Raw genomic sequence first — 21,925 nt, 5'->3', positions numbered from 1 at the left:
GGGTCCGTTATGTTTCCGCTCATCAGATAATTTTGAAGCGGAGACAAAAGTCCTGCATGCACAACTTTTGTTTCCGTTTCAAAATCATCTTCTGAGCGGAAACATAACTGACCCCATTATAGTCTATGGGGTCCTAAGGGCTCAGTTTGACTCAGTTTGGCGTCAGTTATGTGCCCTTTCCATCCTTTCCGTTCTCCTGCTCCGTTTAGGCTGAACGGTGATATGAACGAAGCCTAATTGCTGTGAATGGTCATCCTACAAAGTATTGACTCAGGAGGGCTAAATACAAATAAACGTCACACTTTCCAGATTTTCATTTATAAAAAGTTTTGAAAACCATGTATAATTTTCTTTTCACTTTACACATACTTGTTACTTTGTGTTAGTATATCACATAAAATTCCTATAAAATATATTGAAGTGTGTGGGTTTAACATGTGAAAAAATGTGGAAAAGCTCAAGAGGTATGAATACTTTTTCAAGGCACTATACAGTTCATCAATGATTCCAGTTGTATGCAGACAAATCATTGCAGTTATTAGTGCTATCGGTTACTTGTATTAGGCTACTTTTACACTTGCGCCAGCAGGGTCCGGCAGGCTGTTCCAGCAGGGGAACAGCCTGCCGGATTCATACTAACGCTAGCCAATGTGTGCTGCCGGAAGTCAGCTCCAGCCCCATTCACTATAATGTGGATGGGCAGAGTGTCACAAGGATGTCACGACCTATTGCTGACCCTGTTGTGCCTGGGGTCAGAAGGTTTCAGCTGGTGGCTACTCGCTCGGTTCCAAGAGATCGCTCCATGACCTAGTAGTGGGAATGGATTCCGGTCCAGGTTTTTCTGCTTAGGTTTTCAATTGTTTTTGTTCCATTTAGGAATCTGTAGATTTTCCTTTCAGCTGTTCTCTGTCAGCCACTCCCAGCTACTATATATTCTCTCTTTCTACTTCCCTTGTTGCCAGATATAGACCTTCTTTCCAGATCTTCTATTCTGACCTCTGGTGGAGTTGGAGTTGCTGTGGAGCTGTTGGAACTGTTGCTGTTGGATCTCCGGTTCTCTCCTGTTTGTTGTCTCCCTTCGGGGATTGTTTGTGGTGTTTGTCCTTTCCCTGTTGTCACCCTAGGTGTCAGCGGTGAGGACTAGTGCTCCCACCTCCCTACTCACTACCTAGGGCTTATTTCAGGGTAAGCCAGGGACAAGGCACATGATGAGCGTACGGGTTAGCAGCCCGTCTAGGGACGTTAGGGCAGTCAGTGCTAGCTGAGTTAGGGGTCACCACTCCTCCCTCTCCCTAGTAAAAGTGTACCCCCCTTCCCTCCCCTCTGTGCCGCACGTCTGTTACCTGCTATATCAGACGTGATACTGAGCATTCTGCAGTTTTTTTCCGGCCTCCTCTCGGCATGTTTGGCCCGTCCCCATTATAGTGAATAGGGCCGGAGAGGACTTGCGGCGGCACACATGGGCTAGCATTAGTACAGAAAAGTAGCCTTATGTTGGCATTTACTATATATATACTGCTACGACTGGACTTCAATTTGTTAATGGTAGCATGAGTACAATCATTGTTCTGATGGAGATTTTCATCAATAGTTTCAAAAACGGCTCCACATACATGGGCCATAACATTACATTTCAGAGAGACTGGGTGTGTAGATATCAGTACTACTAGTCATCTAGCGTGAGAAGTACAATGTCAGTGCACAAAAACCTCAGATGAATGTCATGCATGTTTGAAACATGCTGTGGTTTTGGAATATATGAACAAACCAAGTACAGAGGTTTACTAGTTATTTCCTGCTTTTTGTACTTTACATGAATGCCTAGAATCACCGGTACCTCCAAAGTGCAAGGAAGAGCGACTCACCCAACAACGTTGTCTTTGGGTCCCACGCTTATAGAACAGACTCCATCTTCACAATGCTTTCCTACTAAACTGTGGGCATGTAGGCGGACATCTTTGCCATTGGTCACCAGCTGCACAATGATTTTAGCTTGCCCAACGTAGTTGTTTATCTGTCAAAGATACAAAAATCTAAATTCCATAATTCATAGACCACAATACTAATATAAGTAGGAAGGATATTTTTTGTAACACTAAACCATGAAGAAGATCTTTGACCACATCAAAAAGGTTGTCCAGGAGTTTGCAGAGGTTGGACCCATCTGGGACATTGATGATACATCACTAGGATATGCCATCAATGTTAGATAGGTGCGGGTCTCACATTTGGGATCTGCTGCTATTGAAGAACGGGACCTCTAACAGAAGACAGCCACACATGCGCAGCCACCCTCTTTTTCACCGGAATTCAGAAAATAGCTGAGATCTGGCTCGGCTTTTTCCAGCAGTCCTGTAATACTCTCCGTTTACCACTATGAGTCTTTTGAAAATAACAAAGTAGTCAAACATACTGTTGTATCATAAGAAAAGTATACAAGCATATACTGGCTCTATAAAGTTCAAATATACACTCTTTCTGCAGAGTTCAAAGACACAAAGATACACCCTCGCTGCAAATTTTGCAAAGGCAAAATCTACCGCGTCTCCTGCCGCAGAAATGGCACTTGTTTTTCTATTTGGCTGCTGCTGAATTGAGCTAAACTACATGTGGTCACCTGCCATGGGTTCCAGCAGTATCTGGTGGGACACTGCAGCAAGAAAGGACATTCGCTTCCTTGAAGTGATGGCGGCTATAAACAAAGGCTGCATGACGTGCAGCACAGCCCCCTATTGAAAACATTGCCAAATCTCACCGGTAAAAGAATACTGTGTGAATGGGGCCTTATGTTAGGTGAATGGGACTTACAGATATTGTAACACGATGTAAAGTACTGTAGGGGGTGTATATCAGATGAGGTAAAAAGAATCCAGAAAGCTAGGTTCCTTCAGCAAAGTTTACTTTGCTGAGGCACTTTATTATGGGCTGGGTTTTTATGGAGTGGCACATAGGTGTTGCCATTCTCGCTCCACTCCAGTACACCACTTTCCTCTGGCTTGAGGCAAACCCAAGTGTGGCTGCCGGGCTCATTACTGGGGGAATAAATACAGAGCTGAAATGTTCATTGAGTGTCAGAGCTCGGAAGTATGACCTGCTGGCTGAGTAAAGCCTATTCTCTGCTGTATGCCTAGGTGAGGAAATCTATGTTCAGTTAGCGCCCAGATGGGAAGGTGCTTTCCTTATGTTTATGTTCCTATGAAGTTGCTTAGAGTGACTACATAACTTTGTCGTGATATTATTATTATTATTATTATTATTTTAGAACAAAAATAAACAGTGTTGGACTTTTAACTTTCTGAAACTTCTGCCATTGCCAACCCCGCCCACTTGTACATATCCCAACAATACATTTGATGGATTTAACCATTGGAGCTCTCCCATCATATATGCTATGTCATGTCTTGAGGACAGTTTTTGTTTTTGCTTTTTCATTTTTTCCCTCCCTGCCTCCCAATCTTACAGCTTTTTGAGGGCTTATGACTTGCAGGACAAGTTGTATTTCTTTAATTGAAAAACGGGGAAAAATTCTTTGTCAAGTGAAATGAAAAAACAAAACGCATTTTTGCCATGGTTTTTCGGGTTTTGGTTTTATAGCGTTCATTATGCTCTAAAATTGACTTGACGAGTTTATTCTCTGGGTCTGTACAATTCCAGGGATACCAAATTTATACAGTTTTTATTTTAACTACTTTTACAAAAATAAAAACCTTGGAAAAAATAAAAATGTTATTTGCATTGCCATATTCTGACACCCATTACTTTTTATGTTTTTGGCTCCTTTTAGACAAGCGACTTCCACACTCCGGACTCGCAACATGTCAGAGAGAGCACCCGTCCGTATAGTTCTGGAATGTATTGAATAACACTGACAGCATTATGTCAGTGTTATTCAATACATTCCAGAACTGTAAGAGTTACATAGAATCCTAAATCAATATAGTGCTATGCGACCCCGTCAGTGCTGGGAGGTCAAGATGGGAGCTGCCGCATACTCGCGCTGTGAGTCTGGAGCGTGGAACTCGCTCGTCTGGAAGGGGCTTTTGTCTGCAGAGCTGTGTTAGGACTTGTCTTTTGTGGGGACAGCTGTAGATGCTGTTTGTACAATTTGAGGTTACATATGACCTTTTGATCATTTTTATTCAATTGTTTTAGAGGGGCAAGGTGAATAAAAATGGGGAATCATGCATTCTTATTTTTTCGCAGGAAAAATATTTTTATATTTTAAGAAGTTCATTAACATTTTCAGGCACAGCAATGACAATTAAGCTTACTTATTATTGTTTATTTTTATATGTAAAACTGAGAAAGGGGATGATTAGAATTTTAAGATTTTAGTGTTATTATTTTTTTCACTGTAATTTTTAGTTTCCTCAGGGGCCTATTGATGGCTTGTACCATAGACTACAATAGAGAACCATCACAATCTAGGGAATTTTTACTTGCTGCCTGTAAGGCTATGCCTCAGCTTAGCAGGCAGCTTACTATGACAAGCCTGACCGCCTTCACAAGACCCCGAGCTGTCATTGTCACCAATCTGAGCCCTGAGATTTCGCTGTGGGGGCTTTGTTCAGAGGGAGATCTCTCCCTCTGTTTTACCACTTACGTGCTGTGCTTGCTATTGACCATAGCATCTGTGGGGTGAAAAGACCAGGATCGGAGTTGTCTCTGATCCCAGTCATTGCGGTCTGCTGGCTGTATTACACAGTTGATATATGCGCTTATGGAGCAGGATCAACTGATGACTCTGCTCCATACACCTCTTGCTCCCTGTTGATGTACTAATTCGCTAAGGTCTGCGATGGGTTAAACATACACTGCATTGTGAATACAGAGGGGAAGGAAATTGTTACCGTGAACGAGTTGGATGGTTAGGGTATTTTTCTTCTTCTAACTCTCTGGCTCTTTAAAAGCAAACACTACAACCGCAAAAATCACCCAATGAATAATAGTAACAAATCACTGCATTTGTGTAACAAACAATACCCCCTGCAGCACAGTGAGTGAGCTAGAAGCTGGACACAAGCATCCCATCCACTATCACAAATCCGTGTAATAACCCACATGTGTATACAGTAGCTTCTGAATAGCTCTCAACATCTGGAAGGCAGCCAATGCATTTACATGTCCCTGTAATGGAAAGTACACTAACCGGTCCATGGAATTTCCCAAATTAACGTGCGGCCAACCAGCTTGCAAAAACGTACTGCTACACTCAGAAATATGCTGCGGCATGAAAGGGATTATAATAGCTACACTAGGACACACTGATTTATAACATACTCTATAAACATATGAATGGTATAAATTACAAACTGAATACAGCCCCTTCTTACATATTGCCGCACAATTCCTATTCTCATTTTAACAGATTAAAAAACACTTGGCATAGGGTACATTTTAATACAAACGCCCTATCAAAACAGTGTCTTCGAAATGTGGCTTCTGTCCCAAGAAGTCTGCCCCATGCACATAAGAAGATGGTACCACGCATGGAACAGCCACATGTGCATGGCTACATCATTAGGGGGAGGAAGACAGGTGAGTGCCAGGCACCTCTGCGTCTGCTCTCCTGGACAGCAAAGGGTCTGGCATGTTAACTCATTCAGGACATGACAGGTATGCTCGTCATAAGCCGCAGTTGTGCATGTGTGATCAGGACAGGAGAACTGGCTGTATTACAGGAACCTCATCAGGTATGGATCAGGTAATTACACATATTCTGTATTGTTGGTTTTGACACTCTGGTAACAGCCTGGACAATGGATTTATAGCAACATTTAAAATAATCATAGCATACCATAAAATAAATTAAAAGTCAGTGTGAGGGTCCATTCACATGTCCGTAAGTGTTTTGCGGATCCGCAAATTGCGGATCCGCAAAACACGGACACTGGCAATGTGTATTCCGCAATTTGCAGACCGCACATTGCTGGCACTATAATAGAAAATGCCTAATCTTGTCCGGAAGTGCGGATCCGGAAGTGCGGATCTGCAAATGCGGATGCCGATCTGCAAATACGGATGCGGAAAGCAAATTCCGGCCCCATTGAAAATGAATGGGTCTGCACCCGTTCTGCAAAATTGCAGAACGGATGCGGACTCATTTTGCGGACGTGTGAATAGACCCTTACTGAGTTAAAAGTTAAAATAAATGGAGTTGGCCGACTGATTTCAAATGTAACCTAGCGCCACTAAATATGATGAAATAAAAATCCCGCACTCAAGTTATTTCCCACAGTTTTCAGCACCATGTTTCAGTCCTCCATCTCAGTACATCCCTCCCGCCAAAGCCAATCACTAGACTCAGCAGAGGCCAGTGATTGGCTGCAGTGGTCATGTAGTATGTACAACTACGTTAATGCTGCAGAAATGTAAAGACAGACTGGAGGTGAGGACCGTAGTGGGGGAACTGGGGAGTGTAGGATATTTACAATGCTACTGGGTTGCTTTTTTTTAAAAAATCTAAAAAAAAAAAATCATTTTTGTAAAAATGCTGAAATAAAAAAGAAAAACATTCCACTGCTCTTTTATAGTTCATGATCACTATAAATCATGCTGTAAATATCCCATAGAAGCAAGTACAGCCACTTCTCCATTCATAAGGGCTGTGGGAAGGGGCCCTGCTCTTGAGACAGGAGCAGGTCCAACCTCCTGTGGATATCACATAAATGGTAACATGGGAATATCCCTTTAATTTCTAGGTAAGAAGTATAATAAAATGTGTGCTGATGCAATGTGTACCAGACCAAGACAGTAAAATATAAATACATTACTTGTGTGATTTTTAAGTTCCTTCTATTTAGGGAAAGTAAAACTTCCCCTTTTGTAAACGGATGAAATGTAAAAGGCACAGCATTGTATATGCAATATGGTAGTGTGCTTGTCCTTATACCTGTTTCTCAGTAATATGTTAAAGGAGTTTTCTATGAGTTAGCGACTGATGGCCTATCCTCAGGATAGGTCATCAACATCTGATTGGTAGCTGTCCAACTCCAGTCACCCCTGACAATCAGATGTTTGAAGAGGCCATGGAACTCCAGTGAGGACTTCATTGGTCAAATGTGCAGCCTACTCCAATTCAAGTGAATGAGCCGGGGCTTCAATGCCAAGTAAGGCCACAATCTGCTTGGCAGGCTGTGAGAAGGCCACAGCCTCTTCAAACAGCTGATTGGTGGGGGTGTCGGGTGTCAGACCCTCACCAATCAGGTACTGATTCCTTCACAGATATACGGTTTACCCACAGCCCTTTAAACAGGGCTATCAGGTGAGTCTGTGGCATCCAGTCAGATTACTATGCCTTCAGCTCAGGGCAAAATCATCAAGGAGCTAAATGGCAAAGAAGACTGACAGTACTAAAACCACACTGGACCTGGATCAACTGCTAATATAATGGATAACTGCACTATATAGATCCAAGAATAGTACCAATGGGTAATGTACATACCATGGGGCATACTGGTGACCAGCAGACACCACACATCCAATAAATCAGTGTTCCTCAACTCCAGTCCTCAAGGCCCACCTACCGGTCACGATTTGAGAATGTCCCACAGAATGAATACCTGTGGTAAGTTCTGATGCACTGACACTAATTATACCACCTGCTCAATACCAAGGAAATCCTGAAAACATGACCGGAAGGTGGGCCCTGAGGATCGGAGGTGAGGAACACTGCAATAAATGACAAGATAGTGCATGTCATAAACTGAACAATACACATTATATGAAGTCTGCCATATATACAACTAGACAGCATAATAACCATGAAGTACATTGAATTCCTTTAAGGGCTTGTTCACAGTTTGGAGCTTCAATCACAGATTCCGTCAGAAACAGCAGACAAAAAAGTGCTGTACGTAAGACTTTCCTTCTGCTAAAAGGGCGGAATCCCGAACGGAAACTGAACTCACCCATCATGGTTAATGGGGTTCACGCAACACCATTCAGATCTGTGCCAGATCCAGCCCTTTCATTATCTTCATTGTTCCACTCTTCTGAAGGAAATAACTAGTGGTAGTATGAACAAGTTCCAAGTCTATCCGGATAAATCTAACCTTAATTTGAGGATAGGATTTCTTGTTTTTCTCACTAGAAGCTCCAGGAAGGCCACCATGTGAAGGTCCTTCACACACGTATCGAAAGCGGAAACCTCTCTGCAAAGAGAAATATGACATACAATAAAAAGAATAGCACAGACTACATTTCATGCTTCTGCATGATAACATAATCTGATATACATGCTGACATAGGCATATGCCATGAAGTCTAAATGTGTTAGTAAGGACTTGTAACCTCCCCTGACAAGTCTGTTTTACTACTAGTAGTAAGTACTTGCATTTCCCATTGTAACACTGTGTATGTGAAAGGACTGGAGGGGGTGCCATTCCACCTCACTCCAGTACTACTTTTCCCCTAGTCCAGTGATGGCGAACCTATGGCACGGGTGCCAGAGGCGGCACTCAGAGCCCTCTCTGTGGGCACCCACACCCTGGAAAAAGTCTATGGTGTACCAATATGCCTTAGACTTTTCCTGCCATTCAGCAGCGCACGGCGCACTATGAACAGCACAGGCAGCGCATTGAATGTAGGCAGGCTATTATAGATAAGTGATAAAGTACATGGAAGATATTCTATATTGGACTGTAGTATTCAGGGTAAATTGCTGTGTTGGCACTTTGCGATAAATAAGTGGGTTTATGTTGCAGTTTGGGCACTCGGTCTATAAAAGGTTCGCCATTACTGCCCTAGTCTAAGGTAATCCCAGGTGTAGCTACTGGGCTCAATACTGTGGGAATAAAAGCAGAAATGCTCATTCTGTGTGAGAGAGCATGGGAGGCTAGATGTCCTGCTGGTTGTGTGATCCTGATCTCCTGTTATCCAATGCTGAGCCTGAGCATAGGCGAGGAAAACCTTGTTTAGTTAGCGCCCAGACAGGTAAGGACTTTATTTTGCTGTTTTATGTTAAAGGGGTTATACAATTCTATGAAGAGCCCTCCCCAATATGCCGGACCCCCCCCAACACTGAATATACTTACCTGGCTCCCCACTCTCTGTGCCGCTCCTGGTCGCTGCACAGCCGCTGCAGCTTCTCCCCGTGCATGGATGAAAACATCCGGTGTCGTGGGGGAGCAGCCAATGGCAGGCAGGGGACAAGTGATGCTAGGGTGGCTCGTCCCAGTCCCCGCCTGCCATTTGCTGATCCCCCCCAACTCCTCAGCACCGGATGTTTTTATCCGCGCACGGGGAGAAGCAGCAGTGGCCGTGCGGGGACTAGAAGCGGCGCAGGGAGCAGGGAGCCAGGTAAGTATATTCAATGTAAGGGGCCTTTCATATGAGGGGACATTTTATAGGATTGGATAACCCCTTTAATTTTGATGTGGATCCATACAAGCAACTGTTCAAGGCTGAGTTCACAGCGTTCAGCCTTTCCGTTATTCTGCTCCATTATAAGAGCAGAAGAATGGAAAGGACAGATTCAGCACATAATTCAGCACATTGAGCCGAAAGGAGCCTACAGACCCCTTAGACTATAATGGGGTCCCTTATGTTTCTGCTCAGAGGAAGAGTTTTGAAGCAGAGACAAAAGTCCTGCATGCATGCTGAATGCTGGTGTGAACTCAGCCTAACTTGTGTTGGAGGGAAAAAAACATTGGGGTCATTTACTAATCTGAAATATGCCTAAATTAGGGGTATTTCAGGAGCAGATGGCGCAACTAAACGCTCTTGACATGAACGAGTAGGCCCGTCTCATTTACCATTTTCTACGCCTGGTTTAGGTGTAGAAAATGGTCAAAATGTAAGACAGCTCGGAAGCTGTCTTACATTTAGAACTGGCGTTAGATGCGCCTAAGTTATGGAGAGGCCTGCGCCTCTTCATAACTCCGACGGATTCACAGCCACCTATGGGCCGTTATTATGACCGGCGTCTAAAACGCAGTTCTTAATAAATGTGCCCCGTTATTATGGACTTGCTGACCTGCTGTCTTCAGTAAAGCCTGCCATTTCTGACACCATCACCATGTAATGACATTGTACCATGTGTTCTTATACCGTAACTCAATGTTGTGCCATTTCTTTTATTCCTACCTGAAGTTTATGAATGAGATGCCAGCAGTCAATAATGAAGGTCCATCTGGGTTTTACCAGTTGGAGGTGTGTTCCTGAACAACCTCCCAATGGCAGCACTGATTGGATAGTGTAAGGCTGTGCAGGACACACCTACAACTAGTAACACCCAGATGGAACTATATTACAAACGGCTGGCAATTTCTTCATAAACTTCTAGTGGGAATAATAGCAGAATGGCACAACACAGAGTTAGGTGCTCCAAAATGGTTACACATGGAATGCAGGTAGTCACTAAAACAGACATGTCAGGAGAGGTGACAGGTCTTCTTTAAGGTAACTGATAACCAGGCCATAAACATAGCATGGAAGCATAAAACAGAGTTTATGGATGAAAGGTAAATAATAAGAGTTCTTTACCTGTTTAGGTTGCTCTACAACTTCAAGATATGGTCCATCAACTTAAAGAAAAAACAAGGAGAGCATTTAGAAGGATCACAAGCACATTAGTCTAAAGCAGATCTGCCAGCCTATGTAAGTGCAGTATATTACAGCTACAGGCCCATACCACTAGTAGGGAAAACGCCACAGGAGTGCTGCAAGAATACATCAGACATATAGTTCTGGGTCCTGTGGAGTCATGAGGAGTGTGCACATGGTGTGTTCATCTTCCAGGCTTGTTTTCTTCCAAGACAGCATGGACATGGTCACATTGTGTCACAGACGTACCGAGACATACGGCTGTCCCCGCGACAGTGAGTGGCAGGAGATCTTTGGGACTGGCAACACGTGGTTCGATTTGACATGTTTACCTTGTGGATCAATAGGCGTCTGTGCCGTGTCTGGTAGTGGCCACACCCTTAACCTCCAGGTGTTGCTATTGTGGTCATTTAACTTTCCCTATTTATAGTTGTTTCTCCCACAATGCTGTGCGGTTTATAGCTTCATTTGGACCTGTGGATTGCTGGCGTTTGGATCCCGGCTGAGTTCCTGGTCCTGCCATAGCTTCTTGGAAGTTAAGGCTACATTCACATGAACGTATATTGTTTCCGTTCGTTTTTTTGGGGGGGGGATAGGATGCAGACCTATTCATTTCAATGGATCCGCAAAAAATGCGGACAGCACAGCGTGTGCTATCCGCATCTGTAGGTCTGTTCCGTATCCCTGCAAAAAAAAAATAGAACATGTCCTATTCTTGTCCATTTTGTGGACTAGGATAGGCATTGTTACAATGGATCCGCAAAAAAAAGGATGCCACTCGGAACGTCATCCGTGTGAATTTTTTTTGCAGACCGCAAAACACATCTGGTCATGTAATGTAGCCTAAGTGTTACCCTTTCTCTTTGTATTTTGGCTTTTCTGTGTGTTGCTTTTCCTTGTCGTTTTGTATTAGGCCTTAGGGAGACTCCCGTTCATCCTTCCTTTTGGAGGAACAGGATGTCTCATAACTGTCATTAGTACCAGGGTCCTTTAGGGTTAAATAGGACTTTAGGTATTTCTGTGTAAGAACTCACCTACGTTTGGGGTCTGATCATACTGGTAGTCATCTTCCTTCCCTAGTTTTCAGACCTCATTTCCTTTCCCTCCTATGTTCAGTGTGGGGTTTCCCTCCCACACTAGAGCGTGACACATTTGCTCCACTGCAGCTAATAACTGGCTTCAGTGGTGATGTGCTGCTTGTAGAAACGTCACTGCTGAAGCCAGTCATAAACATAAAAATGACTTTATAGTGATAAAAGTATGATTGCCGAGGCGTCCACTGCTGGGACTAGAACGTGGGTCCTGTACATGACTGCAGTGGTTGAGCATGTGCCCTGCAGCTCCAATCAATGTCTACGGCACTGACGCACACAGCGGAGGAGTGTACATGGAGGAATGGGGGTCTCGGGACCCCACTCTAGTGATCGATGGGCATCCCAGCAGTGGAGCCCCCAGCAATTAGATATTTATCACCTATACTATGGATAGGTGATAAATGTTCAATGTGGGGAAACCTATTTAGGACAATTTGAACTTGCTTCTTTTTAATAAACATGCTCGAGGTGGAAATGGCATGCAAAGGCTATGGAACCCTTTGCAGGTGTCTGCTCATTTTGGGCCAAAAGTAATTTTTGTTTCAACTGATTTATTAAACATTTTCTAATTAAAAGATGTCAGTTTCAGTGCATTTGCAGAATAGCAGGCTCTCGGCTCCCGGGATCAACAGCTGTTATTTCTGAACTCCTGACAGCTCATAAACACTCATTTAACTGTTAAGAACGTCACTATAATGAGCATTTATGAGCTGTTAGGAATCTACGGAAACCCCTTTAATCTCTAGCTTTATTGAATGACAAAAAAGGATTTCTATAAAGCAGGCATGCTCAACCTGCGGCCCTCCAGCTGTTGCAAAACTACAACTCCCAGCATGCCCAAACAGCTTACAGCTATCAGCCTACAGCAGGGCATTGTGGGAGTTGCAGATTTACCAGAGCTGGAGGGCCGCAGGTTGAGCATGCCTGCTATAAAGTAATTAAACATTTAGCTATTCTTAGAAAAGCATTCACAAATGAGCTTTACGTTTGTGATGAGATGAAACTAAGATAAGAAGCGTGGAGTTTTTGAAAACCACCAAGAGTCAGATATAAAGTGCTGAAAGTTGATAAAATTGTTAGGACTGATCAGCACCAATGGTTTACAAAAAATAGATATAATCAATTTATATATTTATTACACATTTTATTCAGTAAGCTTCTCTGAAAAATTAGTGATAGGAATCAGAAGACGCAAGAACAGTAAAGCAAATCAGTAGGAAGTGTAGAAGAAAAATCCTTTAATGAAATGTCTTCATGTTCTGCTTAACTAGACAGAAATGATCTGCTTGACTGCCCAGAGCCATCATTATGTGTTGTAATATCTAAACTGACTGAATTAACATCACTTTGCACGTTTTTCTATCCATCAACCATTGATAAAAATAAATTGGGCTGGGTCTTTTTTTTAAAAAAATGTCACATTTATTGCAATTCTAGGTGTGTTCTGTGATGTCACATACATGGATTACTGTTAGGGCTCATGCCCACAAGCGTAAGGGCAGCCGCATTCAAGTGACTGGGTCCGCGATCTGCATCCGACGGTCCGCTAAAAGTAGTGCTTCCGTGGGGTTCTGATCCGTGCTTCCGCACAGCATCGCCAGTTTTGCGGACCCATTCAAGTGAATGAGTCCGCAACCGTGATGAGGGGTGCACACGGCTGTGTGCAAGAGCCCTTAGAATAGCACATCAATCTATGATCAGTGGAGTCAGACGGCCAGCAGCTCAGTCTCCTTCACTTGAATGGCTTGAGCTGCACTTGTATGGAGGTAGCTGTGTTGGGTACTGCAATGAAAGCCCCGAGGTACTGCAGCAGGCAATGCTACTTCTTCATTCTGCTGATTGGTGAGGTCCTGTTTGTGGTAAGTAAAGGATATCATCTGGTCACCCAACGGATACTTGAAAAAAAAAGACATGCTACAGGAGCAAAAAAGATCAGGCTATTTATCTTTACAGCTCAGCAGTGGACAACAGGGTCCCAAACACATGGGACAACAACTAAAGGGACACTTCTAGTTGTGAGAAGTTATCCCTTATCCACAGAGTATAGTATAACTATTAGATTGGTGGGGGGTCCTACTGCAGGGATCCCTGCCAATCATGCGAAAAGGGACCCCATACCCCCAGAGGCCCCCCAAAATGAACAGAGCGGCTCCATTTATGTCTAGCGCTAGGACCCCCACTGATCTAATAGTTATCTCCTATCCATTTAAGTGGCTTTCACGCATGCTGAATTGTGGTCGTGGTTTTCATGGTTTCTATAGATGAACAAGTTGAAAGTTGGAACATGCAGAGTTTTCCAGGATTTTAATATTTATGACCTATCCTCTGGGTAGGTCATCAATATCAGATCGTCAGGGGTCTGAAACTCGGCACCCCTGCTGGTCAGCTGGTTGAAGAGAAGGCCACAGTCCGTGCTAGGGCAGCCTTCCCTTTACTGTTTAACCGCTTGCCGTAGACATTGCAGCAGTGAGCAGGTGTAACTACAAGCCGTCCCCTTCACTTCTATGGGACGGCTCCTTCCGATTCAAGTGTATGCTGTAAACTATACTATCCTAAGCAGCATTCAGCAGCATACAGAGTGCTCATGAAAATGTAATAGATATCAGTATGGACTATGGGTCTATGTTCAGCTCTGCAGTGTGCATGAGCTCATAAAATGAGATGTTAACCAATATTTTCCATTTTCATTAAAGTCTTAAGGTTTTGTAATCCACAAAGTAAAAACCAGCACCCTTGTTCAAAGCCGTGACTATCCTTTATTCTTGAGTACAGCAAATACATAAAAATAGGACATGTAGTTTGTCTGAAACGCGTTTACAGTCGGGGTGCCGTGATTATTTGTATGTGCTTGCTGTACTCAAGAATAAAGGATTGTCAGAGCTTTTAGGAACAGTGCTGGTACAGCATTATACGTGCTGTAGTGAATGTGCCTGGAAATGCCACCCACCGGCACTCTGTCCCATTCAAGTGAATAGGCCTGAGTTGCAATCTCAGACATAGCCACTACAGGCTATAAATAATCAAGGGGAGGTGAGCGACCCCCCACCCAGTGGCGTACATAGAGAAGTAAGGGCCCCATAGCAAGGATTAAACCAGGCCCCCCACACAGGACAGAAGGGTTTCTGCCTCAACCCTTTTCAATGCCTAATTTGCTAAAAGTTGTTCCTTTAGAGCATGGATGTCAAACTCGTGGCCCTCTAGATGTTGCAAAACTACAACTCCCATCATTCCCTAATAGCTGTAGTATGCCCAGGCATGATGGGAGTTGTAGTTTTGCAACAGCTGGAGGGCCACGAGTTTGACATCCCTGCTTTAGAGGGTAGAGTCCTGGTCAAGTTTTCACCTCCAGTAGAAATCCCAACTAAGACTAGGCCCCATAGCAGTCGCATGGTCTGCCCCTGCCCCCACCTAATTCATATTTATGACCTATCTTCAGGATAGACCATCAAATTGACAAAAAACTCTTTTAAATTCTCTCCTTCCATGAACTTTCTTGTTTCCATCGTTCCACTGCTCCAACATGTTATCTGTAAGCATGATATTTTATAGAACAGCAGAATTAAAAAGTTTGCATTGACTACATTTGTTGCCCTTATTTTGTAAGATCCGATTTGACCTGGCGAGTTTACTTCTACATTGATATGATGGGCGATATGTTTAGATACTGTAATAGCTAATATCTGCATTTATTGTATGAAGAATTTTCTTACCATTCCTATGTGGAGGTATGATTTGTTCGTCATATCCATAGGCAGGGTTTGGTGTGAAGTAGACATCTAGCATCTACACAGAAGAAAGAAAGTTAGTTTTTGCCAATCTGATTTACATTTCCAGTCACATAAGGCACACCCAACCTTTCAACACACTCTGCATTAATCAGCAGTACAGTGATTTACAAGAGGGATAACACTATTTCTGGCTATCACAATTCTTGTATCTGGCATCATTTTCAGCAGTTTTCCTCTATGCATGCTGAATGTCTAGTTTGCAGTTCTCACAAAGATAGTGGGTGAAAGCTGGCTACCATGCACTGCACACAGAAAGTAGAGGAGATAGCAATGGACATGTTGTGTTAGACAACTCTTCACATGGTGCAGTACTGCGCGGTGGCCTTTGTATTTGTGGCACTGTGCTGGTGGGTTGGTGGGACCCAGTGTCATGCATGGCATTGTCAGACAGCAGGGTTGCTGTTGGACTCCTGGGTCCCGCCGCCTACTAGGGCAGTGCCGCTTTGTCACTGCATTGTCGCTGCACCTTTTTGTCAGAGTAGGTCCCACTCAAAGAGGCGACCTTGGCGTGGTGAGTGGGCTTATGCATTTTGATCAAAATGTACACTAATGCCTCTTGTACAGCATGCAGTATGGGGGGCTGTACACTTTAATATAGCGCTGAGAAATAAGTTTAATTAGATCAAAGCATAGCATTGTGGATGTGCGATCCAGTTCTGTTTTTCTCTCCCTGACAAGAAAGTAGAGGAGTATCTGCTTCCTAACCTTCTCTTACTCACTAACAAGCAGCCCCAGGATCAAGGAGGACATAATACAGAAATATTGACCTATATGGTTGTGAATATAGCACTTGGCTTGATATAGGAACTTTCTTTTTAACAGTTTTCTGGCATACGCTAAGCGAAGGCTGAAATCTACAGCAGCTCTGAGTTGTGTGGAAAGTTAGTGACCATTGAATTTTATATTACAGCTGTACGCTAATTATTAACTTGCTCAGCAGACCTTGGAAGGAAGTGTTACTTGCTTCTACTTCATGCTATCTCATAACAAGTATGTACAGTATGTGGAGTAATAATAATTCCCATTTTTAAAATAGGAAACATATTGATGATAAAGATCCCTTTATTTTTGCCTGTGGGTACATCTTCGTATAATGATTCCCTTACAAAACAATTGCTTATGCCTCATTCACACGTCAGTGTTTTGGTCAGTGATTTCCATCAGTGATTGTGAGCCAAAACCAGGATTGGAGCCTCGACAGACATAAGGTATAAGGGAAAGTTCTGCTCCTGTTCTGTGTTTAGAGCCGCACCTGGTTTTGGCTCAAAATCACTGATGGAAACCACGGACTGAACACTGACGTGTGCATGAGGCTTTAGGATGTAATCTTAATAAACGGCATCTTCTTACGAAAATCATAACGCACAATCTGCGGAAGATGAAATATTGTATCACTTTTACGGAGGTCTAGTAACTGCTAATAGCCAGTGATAAGGATAGATACTACACTGCTATCTTGAGCATAGAGAATAATAGAAACCATAATGTGATGGTGACGTTCATGTGACTTTAGGTTAACATTTGATTATACTTGTTACGGGGCCCCCGTGGTGTTCTATTGATTCCTGGCTCACAAGGTTCACCTGTGCAGTGCCAATTAAGACACATGCCCGAGTAGCTTATTCCCACCACCCAAAATCGGTGGCATAATGATTTCTGCTATTGTTCAGACCACCCAATAAAAATCAGTGCACTAGAAACGGCTTCTTCTCAAGAGCACTGGACATATTAGGTGGACGTTCTGAGAGGAAATCAAAAGAACACCAGAGGGCGACATAACAAGTCTGTAACACATACACCGACACTTGGGGTATTTATTTGAAGTAATACAATTGAAAAAATAAGTTTTCCATGATCCAATAGAGAAATGTATTACTTAATTGTAGGACCCCGTGTTGTCCTTATCTAAGGACAAGGAATTATATGAATCAGTAATTTCAGGGCAAAGTATTGTTTTAAATGTATTGTCCAAGCTACTATTTTGTAGGAATGCACTAACTTCTATATCTCATCATACATACAACCTGGTCATTTAACAAGCATACACAGAAACTTAGGACATTGTTACTCCTCTTTAAGGGGTTGTCTGACCCCCAAGGAAACATCTGCTAAGGCCTGGCATGATTTTAAAGGGGCTATCCCATGATTAATGTAAAAAATGAAAATCAGACATCATATAGTACATGACAATCTCTAACAAAGCTAGAACCAACCCTGTATCTCCCCACTCATTGCTCTGCTAGATTTATATCAAGCTGGCAGCTCAAGGGGAGTGTCTTTTTTGCTGCAGCTAAGGGGGCGTGTCCATGCTCTCCCTATCACAGCTCAGGAGGAGATTGAAGGATGAAACTGAGCATGTGCGGCCTTCTTAATGATAAGGTCAAAGAAATAAGAAATTAAGTGGTGCTATACAGATGCATTTTATTGAATACCTCTATACAAAATTTTTAATTACATGAAATTACAAAAGTATCCAGATCCAGGTACTGGTTTGAAAACTGTAGAATATTTTTCCTGCTGTTTTCCTGCTGATTCCAGGCCCCTGTGGACCAGAAGTGTGACGTCCCATCTGTCATCATGTGCACCGCAGCCATTCACTGGCGTCAGTGCTGATGGGTTCCTACGCATTCTAGGCATTGATTTTACCTTGGTCGCCGGTCTACCCCTTTAAGTAAAAGGAAAGTATCTAATTCTAATAGTTCTAACCACACTTCCCTTAGGCATATGCAGGAAATAATAATGACAGTATGAACTCACATACCGCCATTTCCATTTCAAAACTACTCAGATGCTTTTACACCGATGCATTACATAAAATGTGATTCAAATAAAATGTCTTAGTAATCATACCAGCGTTTATTAGCCGCAAACAGCGACAGGGGTCGTCGCGTTTCACGAGTATTATCACGACATCAGACAACTGATGTGACATACGGGTAAAACCTTATACACAATGTCAATATTTTATTAAAGAACTGATGCTAACATTGTGTCTCTTCTATCTCAGATGTACTTTCGGTGGAATTTATATTAGCTGCATCGCCCATATCACATCAGCCGTCAGTCCAGCCACACCCTGAAGCTGCTGACACACGTTCAGGCTTTTTGATGTAGGTCTGGATTTTAGGAGGAGAGAAGGTATGAAGGCCAGATACAACTTCTCCACTTTTTTATTTACAGGTTTTGGCTTCACAAAATGCATGAAAAAACATGAACGTGTGGCATTACCCTGACCCCTGCTGCACATTAACAGGCCCAAAGCAACTAATAAACTGCAATTTTCACAGAGAGTAAATCATGGGCAGACATAACAGTCACCACTGTCTGCCATCACCTTAGGCTGTCCTCATACAGGCGGTGACAGATTCCCTTTACAGTTTTTGTTTTTTTGCTTTGCTTTTTTTAATTCCTGTCACACTCTATAAAAACCTCACACAAAAAGGCAAAGCAGCACATGAACAAATAGTACACACCCAAAAGAGTTAGGCCTCCTTCAAACGGGTGTCGCGTTTGAGGGCCGGATAGGATGTGGTTGCGTCGCGGGAAAATGCGTGATTTTTCCGCGCAAGTGCAAAGCATTTTAATGCGTTTTGCACGCGAGTGAGAAAAATCTGCATGTTTGGTATCCAGACCCAAACCGGGACTTCGGGTTTGGGATCGGTGTTGTGTAAATTTTATTATTTTCCCTTATAACATGGTTATAAGGGAAAATAATAGCATTCTTAATACAGAATGCTTAGTAAAATAGGGATGGAGGGGTTAAAAAATTAAAATTAAAAATTAAACTCACCTCATCCACTTGTTTACGCACCCCGGCTTCTCTTCTTTCTTCTTATTTGAGGACCTGGGAGGAAAAGGACCTTTGACGTCACTGCGCTCATCACATGGTCCATCACCACCATGATGGATCATGTGATGGACCATGTGATGAGCGCAGTGACCTCACCAAATGTCCTTTTCTTCCAGGTCCTCAAAGAAGAAGAAAGAAGAGAAGCCGGACTGTGTGAACAAGTGGATGAGGTGAGTTTAATTAATTAATTTTTTAACCCCTCCATCCCTAATTTACTTAACATTCTGTATTAAGAATGCTATTATTTTCCCTTATAACCATGTTATAAGGGAAAATAATAAAGATCGGGTCCCCATCCCGATCGTCACCTAGCAACCATGCGTGAAAATCGCGCCGCATCCGCACTTGCTTGCGATTTTTCAAGCAGCCCCATTCACTTCTATGGGGCCTGCGTTGCATGAAAAACACACAATATAGAGCATGCTGCGATTTTCACGCAAGTGCATACAATAAGTGCTCTCAAAAAATTATTTCCCCATATTGCGGAACTGCAACTTTTCTGGTCACAATTAGCATTATACACCGCCCTCTCCAATTTGACTAAAAAGATCTCATGGTGAGGACAGGACCATCGGCCTCGGCTCATTCACCTTTATTATCGCCAGAAATTGGTGTAAATAATGACTGAAATCTACTGCAGTTCTGAGCTCCTGAAGGTTTTATTCCAGGAACTGCCGGAGGAGGCAGGTAATTTATGATGAAGCCTGCTCCTTGTCATAAATCACATGCTTCCTTCGGTGGTGCAGGCCCCATCAAGACAGGCATAGCATACAGTGGTCTTGCTGAATCAGGGCATCAAGTTTTTATCTTGTATATATTTATGACATGTGGTTTTCCATGGCTGTGCCCGCCCTCCTTTCATATACTTTAGGCTATAACCATACAACGTCCTTTTTAACGACCGTCATGCGGACATTTTCAGAACAACAAAAAATTCAATTTTTGACTCTTTTGATGGCCTGACGGACCCCACAGCAGCCAATGGGCCAGTTTTTAACGGCTGGTCTACGGAATGGCATTCGTCTGACGGATTTTCAAAATGGGTTGCTTGCTAGGAGACACTAAAGAGAGGCAGGGAAGTCCCCTTTTATGCTGTAAAGGACAGAGAAAATGGCTAACAGCTGTTAGCAATGTTTAGGCCCCTTTCAGACGAGTGAGTCTCATGCATCAGACTCGAAGAGTAAGGCCTCATGCACACGACAGTATTTTTTCACGGTCTGCAAAAACGGGGTCCATAGGTCCGTGATCCGTGACCGTTTTTTCGTCCGTGGGTCTTCCTTGATTTTTGGAGGATCCACGGACATGAAAAAAAAGTCGTTTTGGTGTCCGCCTGGCCGTGCGGAGCCAAACGGATCCGTCCTGAATTACAATGCAAGTCAATGGGGACGGATCCGTTTGACGTTGACACAATATGGTGCCATTTCAAACGGATCCGTCCGCATTGACTTTCAATGTAAAGTCTGGAGTCCATTTTATACCATCGGATCGGAGTTTTCTCCAATCCGATGGTATATTTTAACTTGAAGCGTCCCCATCACCATGGGAACGCCTCTATGTTAGAATATACTGTCGGATATGAGTAAGATCGTGAAAACTCATTTCTGACAGTATATTCTAACACAGTATATTCTAACACATGGTGATGGGGACGCTTCTAGTTAGAATATACTACAAACTGTGTACATGACTGCCCCCTGCTGCCTGGCAGCACCCGATCTCTTACAGGGGGCCGTGATCAGCACAATTAACCCCTCAGGTGCCAAACCTGGCACAGTGTGCGGCCCCCCGCCCCCCCCCCCCTCTATTGTAATAATAGGTTGGTGGCACAGTGTGCGGCCCCCCGCCGCCCCCTCCCTCCCTCTGTTGTAATAATTTGTTGGTGGCACAGTGTGCGCCCCCCATCGGCCCCCCTCCCTCTATAGCATTAACAACATTGGTGGCAGTGTGCGGCCCCCCCCCTCCCCCCATCATTGGTGGCAGCGGAGTTCCGATCGGAGTCCCAGTTTAATCGCTGGGGCTCCGATCGGTAACCATGGCAACCAGGACGCTACTGCAGCCCTGGTTGCCATGGTTACTTAGCAATAGTACAATAGTAAAAGATTCATACTTACCTGGGAGCTGCGATGTCTGTGTCCGGCCGGGAGCTCCACCTACTGGTAAGTGACAGTTCATTTAGCAGTAGCGTCCTGGTTGCCATGGTTACCGATCGGAGCCCCAGCGATTAAACTGGGACTCCGATCGGAACTCCGCTGCCACCAATGATCGGGGGGGGGAGATGGGAGGCCGCACACTGCCACCAATGTTGTTAATGCTATAGAGGGAGGGGGGGCCGATGGGGGGTGCACACTGTGCCACCAACAAATTATTACAATAGAGGGAGGAAGGGGAGGGGCCGGGTGGGCGGGGGGGCGCACACTGTGCCACCAACGAATTATTACAATAGAGGGAGGGGGGGCCGATGGGGGGCGCACACTGTGCCACTAACAAATTATTACAATAGAGGGAGGAAATGGGGGGGGGCGATGGGGGGCGCACACTGTGCCACCAACCTATTAGTACAATAGAGGGAGGGAGGGGAGGGCCGGGGGGGGGGGGCGCACATTGGCCACCAACCTATTATTACAATAGAGGGAGGGAGGGGGGGGCCG

The 21,925-nt window shown here is 43.8% G+C and overlaps 1 protein-coding gene across 1 annotated transcript in view; it reads right to left on the bottom strand.

Moving 5' to 3' along the window:
- Positions 1-21,925, bottom strand: part of NFKB1 (nuclear factor kappa B subunit 1) — a 124,695-nt gene that overhangs the window by 55,039 nt on the left and 47,731 nt on the right. The window contains exons 3-6 of the mRNA XM_044274701.1: positions 15,350-15,422; positions 10,486-10,526; positions 8,055-8,153; positions 1,866-2,014 (exon numbers count right to left, since the gene is read on the bottom strand). Coding sequence (XP_044130636.1) covers positions 1,866-2,014; positions 8,055-8,153; positions 10,486-10,526; positions 15,350-15,422 — 362 coding nt within the window. The remainder of the gene's footprint in view (positions 1-1,865; positions 2,015-8,054; positions 8,154-10,485; positions 10,527-15,349; positions 15,423-21,925) is intronic.

This window comes from Bufo gargarizans, unplaced genomic scaffold (genome assembly GCF_014858855.1).
Source record: "Bufo gargarizans isolate SCDJY-AF-19 unplaced genomic scaffold, ASM1485885v1 original_scaffold_2009_pilon, whole genome shotgun sequence".
NCBI lineage: Eukaryota > Metazoa > Chordata > Amphibia > Anura > Bufonidae > Bufo > Bufo gargarizans.
This window is presented reverse-complemented; position numbering and strand designations above follow the sequence as displayed.